This window comes from Pipistrellus kuhlii, unplaced genomic scaffold (genome assembly GCF_014108245.1).
Source record: "Pipistrellus kuhlii isolate mPipKuh1 unplaced genomic scaffold, mPipKuh1.p scaffold_m20_p_2, whole genome shotgun sequence".
Lineage (NCBI taxonomy): Eukaryota > Metazoa > Chordata > Mammalia > Chiroptera > Vespertilionidae > Pipistrellus > Pipistrellus kuhlii.
In genome coordinates, this window is record NW_023425515.1 from 22,812,621 (window position 1) to 22,833,726 (window position 21,106).

Here is a 21,106-nt window from a genome sequence, read left to right on the forward strand (position 1 = left end):
TTTATTAATTTGAGTACATAGATTTCATATTTTATTTTTCCCCTTTGCTGATTAAGGTATTACATATGTGTCCTTATCCCCTGCATTGTCCCTCACTCCCCTCCACTCATGCCCTCACCCTCCTGGTGTCTGTGTCCATTGGTTAGGCTTATAGAACCTGTGCTTTTAACCCTCCATTATTTATTACTTATCAAACTAAAATGATGCAATTTTTAATTATTTCTGTGTGTTTAAATGTAATTTTTAAAGAAATTTAGAAATACATTGTTGTTTTAAAATGACATGGAACTATCCCAAGATTACATTACTAACCCAGAGCAGCTATGATATTTCCACACAGTGTTGCTCAAACTAGAAAGTTGTTCAGTACTGCATAGGAAGTGGCAGAAGCTAGCTAACAATTTTGAAGTTTTTATTTTTTATTTTTATTAAATATGCCTTATGGTAGTTGAGTATTTAGAGGTAGAGATTTTGAAGTACATCTTCAGAAATTGTGGACAGTCAAATTTTATTTTATCCACAAATCAATTGCAAGGTACCGTATGTGCCTGAATCAGAACGGTTCAGTTTAGCTTATAATAAATTAGTCCTTTACAATCCCACCAACCCCTCTCCTATTTTTTTTTTCTCAAATTATGAACATCTCATTTTAAAATATTTTAACTAAGGAGTAAGGCAATGTAGTGAGTGGTATGTTAAATGGTACCTCTTCTGGACTCTTGGCAGTTTTAACGTGTTACCTCATTGCTATTCACGCCCAGAGGACACAAAGCCAGCACTGTATCTCTGCCAAGGAATGTAGAAGCCCATCTCTGGATATATATTATGTCACTGAACATTTGGTAATACACAGAGTGCTGGTATATCAGAAACATTGCCCAAACAGATGGAGCACATAATTATAATTTTGGTGAGTAATGTCTGATAATCAAAAGGCATATTAAACAATCAAATGCAGCTCTGATGTGCTCATATTTGCAGGAAACTAACTTCTTCCCCCTCTAAATAAGAAACTAAAAAATGTGTACTATATTGCGCTAGTTAATATGTAGTCTGGAAATTACAGTGTTATAGAGAACAGAATGGTAAAGTGTAAAGGAACTGGCCAGCAATATGTCTGATGGTTAAAAGTCAATTACTTTTATTTGAGAAAATTAAGGTAGAAAATTGACTAGAAGAGCCACACGGGTTATAAACAGCTGAGCATTTCAGAACCAGGCATTGAATGAGATATGACATTTTTCTCACAAAAGATGTGGCCATTCAAGTAGGAGTTTCAAGTTAATTTAAATAGTTTTTTTTGCTCATGAATTTTGAAATAATATGATCACCTGAACCAATTTTCTTAGTATTTCCTTATAAAAGTCTATATCAACACTTCCAGAAGATTAGCTGACTAATTTAGTATCTGCTTATTGTATTATGTAATATGTATACATGTGTTTAGATAAATATCTCCATGTTCAGAATATTTAGAAATATTTGGATTGTGTTATTTTAAATGTAAACTTTTGAGTTTTTTCCTCTTTAGAAATCAATTGTTGTACTACTTATCAATAAATGTGTTATTACTTATTCTTAGTATAAATTATATTTTGTTGTATTTTTAGTTGTATAAATTATTTATTTTATGTATATATTTATTATCCATTGATTAATTCCAGGAAGATGAGTTGAATAACAAGTAGTGCCCTATTTTAGTTCTGCTACTGTTTTATTTGCTTCTAGGGAAAAATTCCTATTTTAGTTTTCTTTATTTAATTAATAAAGTGCTGTTCATATATAATAAGCCCTCGAAACATACCCAAACTTGCTGGAAGAAAATTGTTAATATATAGGACTCATCACAATCAAGTAATCATAAAGTCACAGATTAACACCATCTACATGCCTTGGATAGTCCAGCTTTTCCCCCTTTTACATAAGCCACAAACAATTATTTAACAAATTATTAAAAACACGCACCTGTCATTTCCAAGACCTTGGGGAAAAACAGAGTCCAGAATCGGCATTGTTGAGCACGTAGTTTAGTATATATTTTTGGCGACTCAGTATTCAAGGTTAAATATTTTTGTTCAGTGCTTTTGAAGACTGGCCAACTTGTACTACTATTCTGGGTCCCATTTGGATTTCTAAAAAATTAAAGAAAGACATTATACCTCTACTGAAATCATTGCTAGATGAAAATATTGTTCTCAAACACCAATAAGCGTTTTTCAAAAATTCAGGGAAAAAATGTGGATTTGTTTGATGATGTCAAGCATAAATAAGCTTGGTTGAATGTTTTCAGTACCTTGTTAGTTAGAAAGTGTTGGAAGTAAAGTTTGAAGAACTTTTTTTCATACATTTCTGCAAAACATACAAGGAGAAAAGTACATTTTCTTTTCAATAATGCTGTATTTTTTTAAAATATATTTTTTATTGATTTCAGAGAGAAAGGGAGTGTGAGAGAGAGAAACATCAATTATGAGAGAGAAACATTTACCAGCTACCTCCTGCATGCCCCACACTGGGGATTGAATCCTACAACCCAGGCATGTACCCTGACTGGGAATCGAACTGTGACCTTCTGGTTCAGAGGTCAACGCTCAACCACTGAGCCATGCCAGCCAGGCAATAATGCTGTTTTTGTTTTGTTTTATTTTAAACATGTCTAAATGGTAGTGTCATTTTTGTTTAATCTTTTGCCCTTATTTTAGGCCTAATCTTTTCACAATTAACATTAATACCATCTATTCAATATCTATTGCATCTATTTCATTTTATTTGTTATTCTTACTGACTGAGTCTGGGACAGATTACACATTTCCTTATTATTATAGCCTCCTTACTCTAGGAAACTGCCTATAGTTTCAGTTTTAAGTTGATCTTACCTTCTTGAAGACCTGTTAACTGCTTATATCATTAATATCATTTTAATAACTCCCAGTGGATTTAGATAAAGGTTAATAAACATGATGACACTCATATTTCCAAGCTTACCTTTCACTGGGATTTCTTAATCAATAACATGACTCTTTTAGAAATTTATAGTTTTGGAGTTCATTTACATCTTTGTAGCACTCAACAATGCATTATTACCTATCAGTGTATCCCAAACTTTTGACATATGTGTACCCATTCTATAATTTTCATAGCGCTGAGTACCCCTTGTACTCATGAGAACGTAGAATTAGGCGCAGCTAAGCACGGGACAGTGTATATCCCCACCAAACTCGGGTGCAAAGCGTACCCCTGGGGGTACGAGTACCACACTTTGGGAAACACTGAGTCCTAGTCTAGGTCAGTGGTCGGCAAACTCATTAGTCAACATAGCTAAATATCAACAGTACAATGATAGGAATTTCTTTTGAGAGACAAATTTTTTAAATTTAAACTTCTTCTAATGCCACTTCTTCAAAATAGACTCAACCAGGCCATGGTATTTTGTGGGAGAGCCATACTCAAGGGGCCAAAGAACCGCATATAGCTCCTGAGCCACAGTTTGCAGACCATGGACTTAGATCAAACATTGCAAAAGTAGCTCCGAGTAGAAAATCCATAGATTTTCCTTTAATATATTTTAAAGTCATAATTATGAGTCAGACATTGCCCTCGGCTCTAGAAATACAAATAATTATGGAAAACACAGTTTCCCACAGGGAATTTATAAACAAAAATATCCATGAAAAGAATCAACAATGTATGGTAGCCTAAACCAAGCATAAATAAAGGGACTTTATTTATGGACTGAGCAATTAAGTTTGACAGGAAGTTACATGAAGGAATGATACTGAAGTAAGGAGAGAAAATAAGGAACTGAACTAGAAGGAAAAGTTGAAAAAGCTAAATAGAAAAAATGCTCATATTGATAGATAGGAGGCAGGATTTAGAGCAAAAAAAGAAAAAAAAGAGAGAGTAATAACTCAAGAACATGGGAAAGAATGTGGTGATTACAGAGGTTGAGGAGGAGAAGGAAGAGGAAACAGAATTAACATAAGCACACATAATGAGTGTTCAGGTTTCTTTAAAGGATTCTAGGGTAGAGGAGATCCTATTAGAGTTATAGTTTTAGGATATTAGTCTTATCACATTAAGACCCCACAGTCTAGAAAAATAGTTTGGACTTTAATTTGCAGGTATTTATTATTCTTGAGGGACTTTTGACTAAATGTTTTACTGTGAACATTTTAGACTTTTTTATTTGGGTGCGATATCTATTTAGAATAATCAAGAAACTTAAAAAGTAGTCACAGGTACTTTAATTATAGTTAGGGAGTCGTTCCTTTCTCTTAAATTCATTCTGCCTAAGCAAAATCATATAAGAAAAACTCCAGTTGAATGTGCCTAAAAGTACAACACATAAAATTCTTCATTATTCAGTACCTTCTGTGAATTATTAATGGATAGAAAGTTGAGAGTAATAATAGCAGATACTATATATATATATATATATATATATATATATATATATATATATATATATATATATATATATATATATATATATATATATATATATATACCTATGAACCCAGTAGATTTTGGGAAGACAAGCAAGCATTTGTCTAGCATAAATATTTAGCAGTGGACTTTGCCATCAAGAACTTGTATCAAATAAGCACCATAAATTCATATTTTACCATAGAAGCAGACTATTCCACCACAAATTCAGAAGCTTTAGCAACAAATAACTTCTTGCTGTAGTAGTTGATTTTGTGTAGGAATTGAGCAATTTAAAAAGAACCATTGATAAGTAGAGGTATTCAAGCTAAACCCATATCATAATAGGATTGAAACTTCCTGCCTTAGGGTGTTTTTTGAGAGAGATCATGAAGAAAATTTATCCAGCTCACAGATGGCACCCTTGTCTAGGTGAATGAATTATGTAGTCTTTTCTTTTTCCTATAAAGCTTTGGAAACTAACAACTACAGCTGCTGGAGGCTGGATTTTAAACCAGAAGAACCATTGGTCTGATTCGGTACAGCAATTCTGATGTCCCTAAATTGCTGGCTTTCCTTCTAATTCCACTCTAATTAACTGATGACACCATTTTAACTGCACATTCATTTATGGCTTCTGCAAATGGTGACTTAAATGCAGCAGACTTGTTCTTAAGTTCAGGAGGGAGGCAGTAATGACACTGCCAGGGTTGATTTAACAAACTTTGCCCATGAAATAACTCATGACATTCCAAATTACAACTCAGCGATAATAAAATTCTTTTGCCTATGGATGCAGATGTAGTTTTCAAAAAGTGATTGAAATAGCAATTGAAGTGATGGAGCATTTTACTCTATAATTTGAAGAAATCTCCAAAGACGTTAAAACTTAACAAGGGATATAATGCTTTTCCTATCTGGATCAATTAAAAACTTTGTGAAAGACAACATATTTTCCAGATACACAATTTTGAAACAGTATATAATTTTAATCTCACAATTATGGATGAATTTAAACATCTTGACATCACAATTTTTCAAAAACTTGATCTTGTCACAAAAGAAAGGTTTTAAAGTGATGATACTTAAAATTTTCCATGAAGAGTAATTTTTGCTTTATTTTTTCTTTTATATGCTTCTTGTACTTTTTGGTATATAAATGTAGTATTAAGATCATCAATTATACTTTTTTTCTTATGTAGGTTTGACAAATTTTAAGTTTTCTCTTGTTTAACCAAAAAAAAGGCAGATTATCTTGAAAACTTCTGTGTTTCAGGTAATTACCTGCTTGTCATTGAAATGTGAGCCCAGATTTAAAAATTCACTTCATAAATAGATTTTTAAATGGCATTAATTGACTCAGGGTACCTGGTATGAAGTAATATGTACTAAGCTCCATATATAAAGTGTTCTATAAATCCTGATATTGCCTACCAAAACTAACACTGAAATTAAGATTATTCTTAATTAACAATTCAGAGACAGCAATGTATAAGTAGGCATTACAGTTATTTTATTTTAAAGTGAATATATTTCAGTATGCTTTATAATCTAATAAAGACATGATTAGTGGTTGTAAATTGAAAGACCACCTGATATATTCTACTGTCATAAGAGGGCTAAGGAGTAACAGTTTATATTGGATAATTTCTTAAAAATACAAATATCCATGAATTCATATTCTATGTCATATTGAATTTTATTTTAATTGTATTTTAATTTAAAGAGTAGAATGTCTGTAAGATAATCTGAATGTAGAAAAAACCATTCCTTGATTCAACAAATATTATTGAGTGCATACTATGTCAGGCTTCTTTAAGTCACAGAAGATTTAACAAAGGCAAATTAGACAGAAATCCCTTCCTCTTGCAGTTTTCATTCTTTGAGGAAGATAGACAATAAACCAGATAAATGGGGGAAATATGTTAGATAGTAATAGCTGCTAGAGAAAATCAAGTAGAGAATAGGAATAATAAGAAATGACCAGTAAATATTAATGGGGATGGGCAGTGGTAAAAGTCTGTGTAATAATGAACTTGATTGGACCCTATCCACAGTTTCTGTGAGCTGACATCTAAAACTTTGGATTTTCCCATCAATACTGATTATGTATGCTAATAAAGTGACTCAGGGTAGGCACCTGATGACTTTTGACAATGACATCATTCAAGGTGGGGCTACTCATGATTAGAATCTCGGGTAAGGAATGACTCTGGCTAAAAGTCCATGCAAGTGATTAGAGAGGTTGAGACTTTGAACCACATATTAGCCTGGCTTCCAGGAAAGGGAGGGGGTGGTGCTGAAGATTGATTTCAACCACAGAGCCAATAATTCAACCACTGATGCCTATATAATGAAACTCCAATAAAACCCTGAGCCTCAAGCTCAAATGAGCTTCCTGGATTGGTGATACTCTAAGGGCACATTATCATGACTAATGGCAAGAAGTAATGCATCTCTAAGTATAGAGAAGCTTTGCTTTTGGAACCCTGTCCATACCAGGCCCTGTTGTATCTTTCTTTGGTTCTGATGTATATCCTTTTGTTATATTAAAAAAATAATAATTATAATTATAGCACTTTCCCTGAGTTCTGTGTGTCATTCTAATAGATTATCAAATATTATGGACTCCACAAGGGCCCCACATTTGTATCTGGCTTCTCTGAGCTGAGGGTGGCATGGGGACCCTAAACATGCAACTGGTCTCAGAAATATTGGGTCAACTTGGAAGTGTGAAGGACTGAGTTCTTAACATTTACTTAAGCTAACTGGGTAAGAAAAGCCTGGAATATTTGGTAAGAAAGAGACTTTCAATGAAGACTTAAAAGAGTGGAGTGAGTCATTCAGGTTTTTTTGTTTTTTTGTTTGTTTGTTTGTTTGTTTGTTTTTGAGGAAGAGCATTTCAACAGAAGTAATAGAAAGCAAAGTCTGTGAGACAGATGGTTGCCTGGAGTTTTCTAATAAAGAAGTAAGAGTGTGTGCCTAGAGCAGAGAGGAAGTAGAGTTGAGGTTAGAGGGATGACAGGAGGGCCACATTATTTAGTGACCTATAGGTCCTTATAAGCTTTTTGCATCTACTCTCAGTGAAAGAAAAATTAATTGGAGGATTTACACAAAGAAAGGACAAGGTCTCACATTTCTTAAAAGTTCATCTGGCTGCAGTTCTCGGAATAGACTATAAGGAATCCAAGGCCAGAGGCCCATTAGGAGACTACTGCAATAATTTAGGTTAGAGATGATGGTTGCTTGAACTAGGGAAGTAGTAGTAGAAACAGAAATTGTCAGATCTTGAATATATTTGGAAGATATAGCCCTTATAATCAATTGGCCAATAGATTAGACATAGAGAAAATGAGAGCAGTCAAGGATGATGCTAAGGATTCTGGCTTAAAAAAAATTGAAGGATGAATAGAGTTGTCATTACTAAGATAGGGAATGACTGCAAGAAGTGCAGGTTTGGAGGAAAATATCAAGCATTCAGCTCTTTATATGTTAATTTGAGATTCAAATAGAGACAGTAGGCATGCAATTGGAATTTGGTGTTGGTTAATTTTTATTTAATTGAGGGAATCTATGCTTTTTCAATGGATTCAAAGCTCTTTAATACAGGATTTCTCCACAAGCACTAAACATGTGATCAATTTATAAATGTCAATACAGAAATGAAAATTAAAAATAATATAAATAATGCAATAAATTATTTCATAGGATATATATAACACTTGTCCCCATCCAGATCATAGCTCCTTGCCCTATGCTTTTTCTTCAAACAGGCCTTCTTGATATGTCATATCTTCTTCATATCTTCAAACAGGCCTTCTTGATATGTCAGTTAAAATAGTCTCTGTCCTCATATTAAAATTTATTTTTTTATTTGTTTTTATTTTTAATATAATTTATTGATTTTTTTACAGAGAGAAAGAGAAAGGGATAGAGAGTTAGAAACATCGATGAGAGAGCATCATCAATCTGCTGCCTCCTACACACCCCCTACTATGGATGTGCCCACAACCAAGGTACATGCCCTTGACCTAAATCGAACCTGGGACCTTTCAGTCCACAGTCCGACCCTCTATCCACTGAGCCAAACCAGTTCCGGCTTAAAATTTATTTTAAGTGTGCTTTCCCCCCCCCCTTCTCTTATTAGAAAGTGCTATGGTCTGAGCCCTCCCATTAGTTGATGGTAGTACAAGCTGAACTTTTGGGGAGATGTCCGAGTCCTGAGGTCTGGGCCCTTGTAAATAGGATGAGTGCCTTTATAAAAGAGGTTCCTGAGGGACTCCTTGCCCCTTCTACCACATAAAGACAAAATGGGAAGAAACCAGCTATGAATCAAGATGGCCCTCACAAGAAGATGACCATGATAGAATCCTAATCTGGGACTTTCAGCCTCCAGAACTGAGCAATACATTTTGATTACTTAAAAGCTACCAGGGCTGTGGTATTTTATGATAGCAACCTGAATGGACTAAGACAGAGAGTAAGTTCCATGTAAACCTTCATTTGATTGCTTTGTTTACAACTTGGTACTGTGTCAGATTTATAGTATTTTGCAAGAAATAAAAAACATCCTAACTGGTACATAAGTTATCTCATTTTCCATCATAGTAAATGTTCACATTTAAAAACTACCACCACATAGAAAATCATATTTCACAATCATTGATCCCATTTCAGGAAAATCAGCATTCTGAGTCAAATAATGTAAAGTTTTGCTTCAAGTAAGTTTTTAAATGCCATAAGACATTATGAGGCAGTTTTAATATGTGCATTATGTAATTTTTAAAATGTATTTTTTATTGATTAAGGTATTATATATGTGCATATAATGTGTATATACATGCATATGTACATATAAACTCTTTTTTACCATATTAGTTTAAAATTTAAATGAAATTAATTGATAACATGACATATAACCTGTGCCTAAAGGATCCACAAATAAGAAAGTAACATGTGCAGATTTAGTAATATTAGAAAACATTAGACCAAAAATGAGCAAAAAGAAAAAAAGGAGACATTGGGTTAATATCAGGAATAGAAGTAGCAACAATAAATAAAAAAAATTCACAAGTTACTTCTATTGTTTTGACATATTTAAATAAAGACTAAACAAAGCAATTTGCAAGTAGTAAACAAACTACTCTATATTTAAATATGAGATTATGAACATGAATTCATAACATAATCTATCTTAAAAATATGGAGATACAAGTAAAATAATGACACTAATAAACAGCAAAAGATAAAGGAGATAATATTATCTCAAAGATCATTTTATCTGCTTCATTTCAAATACATTAAATTCCTTAGGATAAATATAGACATTAAACAGTGATTATTTTATTGCTTATAGAAGCAATAAATTTATTTTGTGACTGAAATATATTATGAATTTGACCTAGTTTAATGACTGATTTTGTTTGTGTCCTAAAATCTATGCAATCTTTAAAAGTGACTTTAAGAGAGCTTTCCTAAGTTAAATTATTAATAAAAAATATTTATTCTTGCCCAAACTGGTTTGGCTCAATGGATAGAGCCTTGGCTTGTGGACTAAAAAATCTCAGGTTTGATTCCGGTTTGATCCCAGGTTTGTACCTTGGTTGTAGGCACATCCTTAGTGGGGGGTGTGCAAGAGGCAGCTAATCAATGATTCTCTCTCATCGATGTTTCTAACTCTCTATCCCTCTCTCTTCCTCTCTGTAAAAAATCAATAAAATATATTTAAAAAAAAAAAAAAAGAAAATACACACATGCTGTCAAAACAAGCCAGAGGAAAATCATTTGGGGAAAAAAGAAAAAGAAAAACAATACCAAGTCAAATTAAAAAATAAAATAAAATAAAAAAGATTTATTCTTACTCATATAACAAACCATTTGTGTTTAATACCCACAGAACCCATAGAATTTTATTAAAGCAATTTAGTAATAACTCCTGAATGCATTTCCAATAATTTAATCATACTGGCTCTATTTTAGTCTACAAGGCTAATTGATTAGTTCTATAAAATTTGTTATACAGAAATTCATGGCTTTTAACAGGCTTATAAGCTTGATTTTTAAAGATAAATTAAATAATTTAAATGACTTTTCTTTGTAAACATACAACTCATATACATACAAGCATGCCCATTTCTGTTTATCTGGGTCTTATATATTACATATATGTATATACATGTATATGTATATATTCTGCAACTTGAATATTAAGGTTACCAAAAACATTTGAACAAATATTATTTGTATAAAAATTCAATTTGAAATAACATCCTATTGCAACTCACCATAAGGGTGCCAAATTATATAAATAACTAGTGGCCCAGTGTACCAATTCATGCATGGGTGGGGTCCCACTTGCTTGACCCCAGTCAGAGGAGTAGATGGTGGAATGTTGGCCAGCTGATCCTTCCTAATTAGGGCCCAATCAGGGCCGGGCCAGCCAGAGGGAAGGGCCAAGGGCAATTGGCTGGCAAGCCCCTTCCTTGATTAGGGTGAGGGGCCCTATTGAGGGTGGGGCCAGCCAGGTGGAGGGCCCACAGGTGGTTGGCCAGCTAACCCAACCCTTAATTGGGGTGGGGGGCTGATTTGGGATGGGGCCTAGTGGGGGTTAAGGGCTGTAGGAGGTTTGCCCCATCCTCTATTGGGGAAGGGGAGCAATCATTGGGGGTGGGGCTGTGAGCCTATCATGGTAGTGGCCCATCAGGGGCAGGGCAAACCAGGAGAAGGGGCTGCAGGAGGTTGGCCAGCCCACTCTGCCCCTTATTGGGCTAGGGAGAGGTGAGTGGGGGTGTGGCCAGCCTGGGTGAGGGGCCACAGAAGTTTGGCCACTGGCCCTATCCATAATCAGGCTGGTTCGCTGGCCACAGTGGGTGTCATAGTGAGGAATAATTCTGTTCATAACAGCATTCCAGTCAGTGGCTATATATATATATATATATATATATATATATATATATATATGGCTACATTTTGCATGTCCAACATCCATTATAAGCCTAAAAAGAGAGTTCAGAAATGCTTGTTTCAATGAGAACTAAGTGAATAGCCTTCAGAATTTTGGATATATTTTGTATTCACTCAGTATCAGTTATAATATGTTAATTTTCATAGCATTAGAAGAGAGAAATTCACTTTATTCTCATAAGATGGAAATAATGTCTTGTAAACATGTCTCTTCTAAGATTAAAAACTTGAAAACTCACATTGACTCTTCAATATAATAATACTACATATGACTTCAAAGCCCTATGACAGCGGATGAGGAATAACACTATGTGTAAGTTTCTTCTAAGCCTGTTCACGGATTGAAACAGAGCTTTTTCCAAGGTTCACTTGTGCCCTCCATCCAGACTTGCTGTAGTTTGTGGGGGAGGTTTCTTGACTGTCCTGTTTTCCCTCTGGATGTAACAAAGGCAAAAATATCAGCTACTAGAGCAATGTAGTGTAGTTGTGCTTTGAGAATTCTTTATAAATGGATTACTTGCAATATATAATAATAAAAGAGCAATATGCTAATTAGACTAGACATCATTCCAGATGTCCTCTCCTGGGTGCCTGCTGGCAGCCAGAGCAAAGCTTGGGTCCAGGGTGCCAGAGGGAAGCAGGTGCTGGCAGCTGGGGGAAGGAAGGCCTATTCTTACATGAATTTCATGCATTGGGCCTCTAGTTTAGGTTATATTTAATGCAAATGTCTAAATCTAGTTCATTTTTGTTACTTGCCTCCTCCCATCTCCTGGCATTTCCATTGCAAACTACAGAAATGAAGGAAGTAATTACTGAAGAACAATTCCCTAAACTCATTGTTTCCTCTTTACATCAACAGGTTTGTTTTTATAAGAAGGAATCTGGGTACCTGAGGGGCAGAATTGTATTACTACACCAGGGACATTTGCAATAATTCAGAAATTCTTTAACACTGACTACTTGAATCTAAATATGTTGTAGAAATAGAGTCCATGGTCAATTTGGTTATTAATCCTAACTAATAGCTTGGGTACATTCTCAGCTTCTTCACAGAGAAATAGGAATATAGATCTTTATGACAGAAAGAGAAAGGAAGAGAAGGGAAGACTAGAATCCCAAAGGAAATGTGTAAACTGTATGATCCTGTTATCAAGGTTGCTCAAAAGGCAAACTACATCAATGGGCTAACCTCGGGAAGGAAAAAAAAACAACACCACACACACAAAGAAAATGGGGAAGATATATTTTCACTCAATGTTAATGAAAAAAAAAACACAAGTTACATTTTAGTTTAAAATATACCTTTAGAAAGATGAGTGATATTGAGGTGCATATCATCTTCCAACTGAAGAATATTTTTTTTTATTATAGTAACTAGTGGCATACAGAATATGGGGTGAGATCTCTGCACTAGCAATAAGCTAAGGCCTGTTGTAATATAGCTAGCCATGTGCTATGAAACTGGATGCCTGCAAGGTAGGAAGAAACATCCAGTCTGAGATTGATATTAAAAAAATAAAGCTACATAGTTATAGCATATAGCTTAAAATTCTTAAGAGCTCCCTGGTATTATGAACTTGTCTAATATTTTTAAAGAATTATTATGATCACCTAACAACAATAACAAAAACAACAACAAAAAACTGGCACAAGTTGTCAGTCAGTGTGTTAAATTCAATCATATTTAAAGGGAAAGTAAAAGGAGTAAAAAAATGACTTAGACAGGATTTTCCTTTTAATCCAAATCTAAATCTTCCAACACATTTTCATCTTTGCTGAGATGTGGTATTTCCCCCCCTAAATGTAGACCTAGAAATCAAATGCCATTTAAAACACTCCCCCTCCCCTCATGTTTTATTAAAACATTTAAATCTTAATTAGTATGCAAAAGGGTTTTTTTTTCTTAACCCACTCTCCTAAATACTTAATTCACTACAGTAGTTGGACAGAGCCATGCAAACAAATCGAATCCCAGTGCACACATTTAGCAATTAAGTTGCATTGTACAACTTCAGTTGTTCATCAATTGAAAGGGCCAAAGGTTGCCAGACAAAAGATCTCAAAAGATCTTCACTATATAGTTGGTATGGTGGGTAAACAAAGCTTTCATGGTCTGGAAAAATTATTTTTTCTTCTTCCCCCTGTATTTTTTGAGGCAGAAGGGTTTGCTTAATTAGATGGAGAATTACAAAGGAATTCTAGGTAATGTTTAGCCTCCCCCAGCTCCCAAGAAAATAAACCAGCCTGAATATTAATTTTTCCAAAAAAGAAGCAGAAACCTTTATTCCCTCTCTGTCCCTCTCTCTGTCCCTCTCCCCCTCCTTCCCGCCTCTCCCCTTCCCTTCCCTTCCCTTCCCTCCCCTCCCCTCCCTCCCTTCCCCTCCCCTCCCCTCCCTCCCTTCCCCTCCCTCCCCTCCCTCCCTCCCTTCCCTCCCTTCCTTCCCTTCCCTTCCCTTCCCTTCCCTTCCCTTCCCTTCCCTTCCCTTCCCTTCCCTTCCCTTCCCTTCTTTCGTCTGTCCTTCCTAATTTGGGGTGTGGGGTGTGTGTATGTGTAATTTCTTTTATATCTGCCCTCCATGGCAACTTTTCTTCCATGTTTTCTCTGTTATAAGTTTAGTAAGTGCATCCAGATATATTGCCTAATTTCTAAATGTGAAGATGATTGTGTTTATACCAATTTGTGTTTTCTAGTGACAGCAGAACTGCTGCTATTGTTTTGTGTATACCTAATTTTGTTTTCTTCATGTCTGTATAGCAACTGAAATCATTGGGATGCAATCACATGGATCCCAGAGGGGCTAGAGCCCAAAGGTCTGTAGAAAGTTCAAATGCAGATCCACACAATGATACCGGAGTACTATGTTAATAAGGGGACCAACAGCATTAGTTATGGTCAGGAAAATGATTCCAAACTTGAAACAAATTTGTCTCTATTTTGAGTTCTCCAAATTTTATCAGTTTTGTTATTATTCCTGTTGATTTGTTCTAGTCTGTGCCATAAACTTTATGGCAGCACAGTTTCAGGAATAAGCTTAGGAAATGCCAAAAAAAAAAAAAAAAAGTGCTAGAAACTTAGTTTTATAGTTGCATGTAAGAGTCTTAAAATAGCTTGATTTTAAGGGAACACTTGAATTTTACAAGGGATTTGGGAAATCAAATGGTCTAAGAAAATTATACAAAACCTTAAATTATTGCAACTTTTTTCTTCAATGTGTAGTTTGAGCTTATCAGATAGTTTTTCTTAAGTTCAAAGTTATTTCTCTCCTATCACTATTCACTGGAGGTCCCTATAATTGACTTATCACCTCCATTAGACTGGAAAACTCCATGAGAGCAGAGAATATTTCTATTCTCACAACCTAGCACTGTCAGTGCTTAACAAAAGCTGCTTGGTAAAGGTTTGACCTACCAGGAGGGGCTTGCCGAAGTAAGGAAACCATTACACTGATGGCATTTGAACATAGTGTAGTTTAACTTATAAATATATGAATGCCAAAATCTTCAATGTGCAAAGAAAAGATTTAGCTAGTACAATGAATATACTGCAAATCAAATTTTAAAGAATATACGTGCATATTTTATTTTAATATTTACAAAACACTACTTCTAGGGAAAGTAAGGTGAAAGAAACCAATGTGCCACATTTAGGAACATAGATAGCAATGACACTATTTTTGGAGGAACCTGTTAGTACAACAAATATTTTAAATAACAAATAACTTTTTTTTTTTTTTTTTTTTTGGTAATCAGAGTAAAGCCCAAAATTGCATTTAGTAAATTTACCAAAGAGGGCTCCCAAGCATATTTTATTTCTTATCATTAAAATGGTTATCATAGCAAATAATCTTATTTCACTTTAATGATTAATTTTATATAACTTAACTAACGATAGAAACATCTGACCCGTGTTATTAAATTTACTCATATTTGAGAGATAATAATAAATATGTTTGCTACTTACCACATAAAATACCATGTTGTTCTCCAATAGGCCTATTATATTACTTGACCAACATGTACTGAATTAAAAATTATCCTATATTTTTCATATTGAAAACTTTTATGATTTTCCATTTAAGCCTTCAATTATTACTCATTGAAGCATCATATTTTGTTAGCATATAGTTGAAAATATTTTCTAATCAAAGATTTCCATTCTTTATATTGTTTCAGTTAACTATTTTCTGGATATTTTCCTACTATTATATAGTTTTTAATGCATAGATAAATATTATGCCCTTCAAATAAAGTTGACGTTTTCTTGAAATAATATTGTCTAATCTCCTATTCAGTACTTTATTCTCTCTATGGCATCTGCATAAAGCTATTCTAGCTTCTGGTTGCTCACTTTCAGTAATGAATATGTGTCACATCTGAACAAGGTCATTACAACCTCAGACAACTTTATTCATTACTAACTCTAGTTGATAGAACAGATTTACATTCAGGTCCTACTAGAATTTTAAGCACTGGGGAAATTTTTTTATTCTTTCTCAAAAGGAACATTTTTATACCTAGCTAAAAAATGGTCTTTATATAACTGTTATTCAAAGGTTCTCTGCTTTGTGCCCACATAGGATATGTAGTATATATTAATACTGTTTATCTAACCTCTTTGTTTCACACTTTTTGTTTCACTTGAATTGTACAAAGCTAGATACATTATCACCCTCACACAAGTACTATTTTTATTTTCTTCCTACAGACTAAAGATAACGTTTTCATTTGTGAGATAATGAGGCTATTCTATCTGGAGAGGAATCACATCCTAGCTAGTATTCTGTTGAATTGTTTAGAATCTATAATAAAATGTTGAATGTATTTTTTCAGAAAGCTGTTTTTTATTTAATCATTGAATTGTATTGCCTAGTGTGTACCAGGATTCATGGATGGGCAAAGGATATGGCAGGAAAGAGAACTAACAAGGTCCCTGATCTCAGAGATCTGTCCATTTAATCTGTAGAGATAGAACAAATAAACAGTGTAATAAGTATTTACGAATTCAGATGGTAATATTGTCTATGAAGGAAGACAAGAGGTATAACCAAATATCTGTAAATAGCACGTGGTGACTCATAACTGGCTGCTGAGTCATAGAAAATGGCTGTGAGAGGAACTGAAGAGGGTGATGAAAGCAAGCCTGACTTCCTGCCCTGCATCTTGGCTACAGCCTTCTGGCTTTTACCAAGAATTTGAAATGTGAGAAGGAGGAACAGAGCGCACTTTGCGGTTCTCATAGATTCTAAATACAGTGCAGGCAATTTCTTCCAGACTCTTCTCTAGTGACAGTGATGTGTGTGACTTCCGAATGACTTATTAATTGCAGCTAAGTCAGTCACGGAATTTTACTTCTTATGTCCAGGGCAGATGCACCATAATAAAAACGACAAAGATAAGTATTCACCACTTGGAAGTATGTTTTAATAACTTATGAATTTAAAGACAGTGTTCCTGGGAAACTATTTTATGTATTTTAGGCAAAAGTATATAAGGTGATGCTCAAGAATTAAAATAATTGTTTTCATTAAATTGTATGCTGTTTTATGGTTAGAACTACATAAGTACTCATCTTGTTATGATCAGATATATGTTCACCATTTTAAATAAATACATAATTATGTAATTTAAAGTAGAATTCTGGAATACAATATATAAAATTAATAAATATATTTTTTGAATTTACAAATCTGAAAATGTCCTCAATCTGATAAAGTAAAATAATGCTTGTTTTCTATATAGAGAACAGTAGTTGTATAAACAGTATTCCTACAGCTTAGTCATTTTATGATTTAAAGTGTGTATTTTTTTTCTGACACTAGGAGCTTGACAGCATGACTTCAGGTACTGCAATTTAAAAACAATTTTAATATCAATAAATTAAGTCAGAAAAGTATTTATTAAAAATATTATTGGTTGTGTGTTCTTGGGCAATTTGCCTAAAATCACCAGTCATTGGTTTATTTGTAAAATAGGGATACTAATGCATTTTACATAGAGTGGTTGTAAAGTACACATACAATCTATATGCAGAACATTCAGGTCCATGATGGAACTCACTGAAATGTTTAACATATGGAAGCAATGAATATGAAGAGGATGGCAGGGCGATAGTGAGGATTATAAGGAGTAGTCCATTCCGGCTCTTGCAGGTTTTTCCACAGTAGGATACATATCATTGGATATGTTTCCCCAATAAAACTATGAGGTAGGTCTTATTAGAAATAGAGACACAGAGGAATTAATCACCTTGGCAACTATGTGTAAACATGGGTTTTAAAATTAAGTACATCTTTTCTACTAGCCAGCCATGCTCTTTCTAATCCATAATAGCGTGTTGGAAGTTTAGCAAAAAGGGTTTTGTGTGTGTGTGTGTGTGTGTGTGTGTGTGTGTGTGTGTGTGTGGAGGTGAAAGAAAAACCTAGATACCCATGTGAGAGTGTGTGCTTAGATGTTCAGTTTTTAATGTAATTTATTTCAAAACTCTTAGGATTAAGAAGAAACTAAAATAAAAATTTTATTTCATGTTTTAAAACATTGTAATTTTAAAATCTTCATCCAAAGTCTTTCTTCAAAGTATATTCCATTAAACATGTATTTACCAGTAGCTTATGTTATCTGTACAGTGGGGAGAATGTTATCCATGACATGGCTTTTAATTTACATCTGTATTTATTTTTATGTTCTATATCTTTGCTTCTAATATTATTTTCTCTTATATTATTAATCTACTCTTTTATCTTTGTATTGTGAAAAAAATATTTTAGGTGCATTTCTGCTTCCTATATTACCAATCAATAATCCTCAATGGGAAGGGGGAAAAAAAGAGGAAGAACAAATGTTGGTGATAAGGAGACACATCTAATTAGGGGTCATACCAAACTTATTTATAAAACTTTTAAAAAATTACATGTGCCTAGCTAGAGGTTTTGGTAAAGATACCTATCCTGTGTCCTATCTTTAAAACCCCTCTCATTGTGACCAGAGTCCTTGCTATTCATATGTTTGTGATAAACAAACAAAAAAAATGAAACTGTCATTTAGATTCTGGTTTCCCAATGCATCACCTTAACTCAAACTTCCTGCCTCTATCCTTTCCCTTGACAAATGTATCCATTCTCAATTTTAATTATCCTTGTATGTGATGGACTCATACGTCTCCACATTCTTCTATCAATAACACCTTGCTGGGCTCTGGCTGTGAACACAGCCATACACATCTATGTTTATCATGCTGCTTCCCCTCAACTTTATGGGACCACATCATATTTAACCTCTGCAAAGCACTCACTTCCTATGTTCTCTGATTCAGTTAATGTCTTCAACCTGCTGCCAATATCACATTACATTCTGAGGGGCTGCATAGTACATGGTTTGGAATCACAGGCTTTGCTACCAAACTCAACTACTAAAAATTGATTGAACTTGCACAAAGGTATTCAACTTCTCAGAGCCCATTTATTCATATATTTTTAATAAGTGATCTCAAGGAGACCGGGTTAGCTGGGGTATAGGAAAAGGGAGAGAATCTTAACAGAAGTAGCCAAAGAACATGTCATATAGGCCCTTTTAGATAATGATGAGAAATCTGGATTTTGTTCTAGAAAAAATAAGTCACTAGAGAGCTATTATCTAGACAGTGATAAGATCTGGCCTACATTTTAAAAATATAACTCCAACCACAGTGAGGAGAATAAACTTTAGAGACACTGTGGTGGGATCAGGGAGACTGACTGGCTATTATAGTAAATCAGAAAATATACATTGATGGGTTGAATGTAAAAATAGCCTGATCTAAGTTATTTTTGGCTCTATTTTCAGGGTTGAGCTGGAAAAAAAAAACTTGCTAATGTAAAATAGAGAAAGAAAGGGTTTACATGTAAAACAATTTGGGCTTTGAATAACTTATAAAAGTAGGAAACATTCAGAAATATAAACAGAATTCATGAGCATATATAAGGTGTTTAATATCATAGATAAGATTTCCTAAGGAAAATTATAGTAAGACAATAGGGAAGAGATCTAAGAGCTAAGCTTTGGATATCTTTACTAGTAAAGGTAAGATGAGAGAAATAATTCAATTCATTTATTCACTTACTGAACAATCACTCATTGACTACTACGTGCCCAACAATATGCCAGGTATACAGTTCTAAATAAAATATGTAAAAACTCCTGTTCTGCCGAAGCCTGTTTGGCTCAGTGGTAGAGCGTCGGTCTGCGGACTGAAAGGTCCCAGGTTCGATTCCAGTCAAAGGCATGTACATTGGTTGCGGGCATATCCCCAGTAGGGGGTGTGCAAGAGGCAGCTGGTCGATGTTTCTCTCTCATCGACGTTTCTAACTCTCTATCTCTCTCTCTTCCTCTCTGTAAAAAATCAATAAAATATATTAAAAAAAAACAAAACAACTCCTGTTCTTTTGGTGGGAGAGAGTGATGATAATCAACATCAATATGCTAAATAATATGTGCAAAGAGGGCCAAGATAAGAAGAAAAAGAAAATATCAAGCACTGAGTATTGAAAAATGTAGCCAGCAGAGGCTCCAATGAGAAAGTGACTTAGGAGTGACCTGAAGAAAATGAATGATTTATTCATGTAAATATCTGGAGAAGGAAGCAAAGAGACCAATGAGGGAGACCCAGTGCAAAAGTTCTAATTATACTTAATATGGGAGTTTTATGATAAGTTCAATAAACAGCAAAGAGGGAAACTAGTGTAGCTGGTGTGGAATTGAGATAAAGACTAGTGAAAAAATGCAGATGGGGGATGATCATGGTTTGAACTTAAATATTAACAGTGGAAGTGGTAAAGAGGGTTAAATTCTGGATATTTTCTAATCCATTCTATTTATTTATTTGTTTTATGCTGTTGAGAAGACATCACATTCCTTTTTTAAATATGTTTTTTATTAATTTTAGAGAGGAAGGGAGAAGGAGAGAGAGATAGAAGCATCAATAATGAGAGAATCATTGGTAAGCTGCTTCCTGAACACCCCACACTGGGGATCAAACCCATAACCCAAGTATGTGCCCTGTCCAGGAATTGAACTATGATCCCCTGGTTCATAGGTCAATACTCAACCACTGTGCATACTGGCCGAGTCAGACATCACATTCTTCACCTAAGCAATTCAATATGCACTTCCCTCCACCTTAAAAGGACATATTCCTACTTAGGCAAAACAACACTGTCATACCTAATAAATTTAACAATTATATCTTAATATCTTCTCATGTCCATACTATATTTACAACTGTTTTAGGTAAAAATAAATGTAATAGACATTAATAATTATAAGCAATGTGAACTATTGAAGTGAGTCCTAGCTTGGTTATTTTTTTAAAGAGCAAGTTAACATTATTTACTGACAAACTGGATATGAAGAGTGTCCAAAGAGAGGCAGCATTGTTGATCCTTGAGGATTTTGGCATAAGCAAGTGGAAGGAGGGAGTGATTTTTAACTGAGATAGGGATGCATGGGAGGAAAATATTAAATAAAATTGTGAATATTTTAAGTTTGTGATAGTTATTACATATTTAAGTGAATATTCACATAAGATCCAAGAGTTCAGGGAGAGGTCTGAGCTACAGATATAACTTTGGAAGCCATCAGAATGTAAATAGTAGTTAAAGGCATGAAACTGGATAGAATACCTTATGAAATGAATATGTATAAACAAAGAGAACATGCTCTAAGCTTAGCTGGTTTGTCTCAGTAGATT

At 34.2% G+C, this 21,106-nt stretch overlaps 1 protein-coding gene across 4 annotated transcripts in view; it reads right to left on the reverse strand.

Annotated features, from left to right (window-relative positions):
• The window catches only part of BCHE (butyrylcholinesterase), a 57,968-nt gene that overhangs the window by 11,946 nt on the left and 24,916 nt on the right, over positions 1-21,106 (reverse strand). For all 4 annotated transcript variants that reach the window (XM_045583653.1, XM_036446223.2, XM_036446225.2 and 1 more), the window contains exon 3: positions 1,966-2,132. In XM_045583653.1, the coding sequence (XP_045439609.1) occupies positions 1,966-2,132 (167 nt within the window). The remainder of the gene's footprint in view (positions 1-1,965; positions 2,133-21,106) is intronic.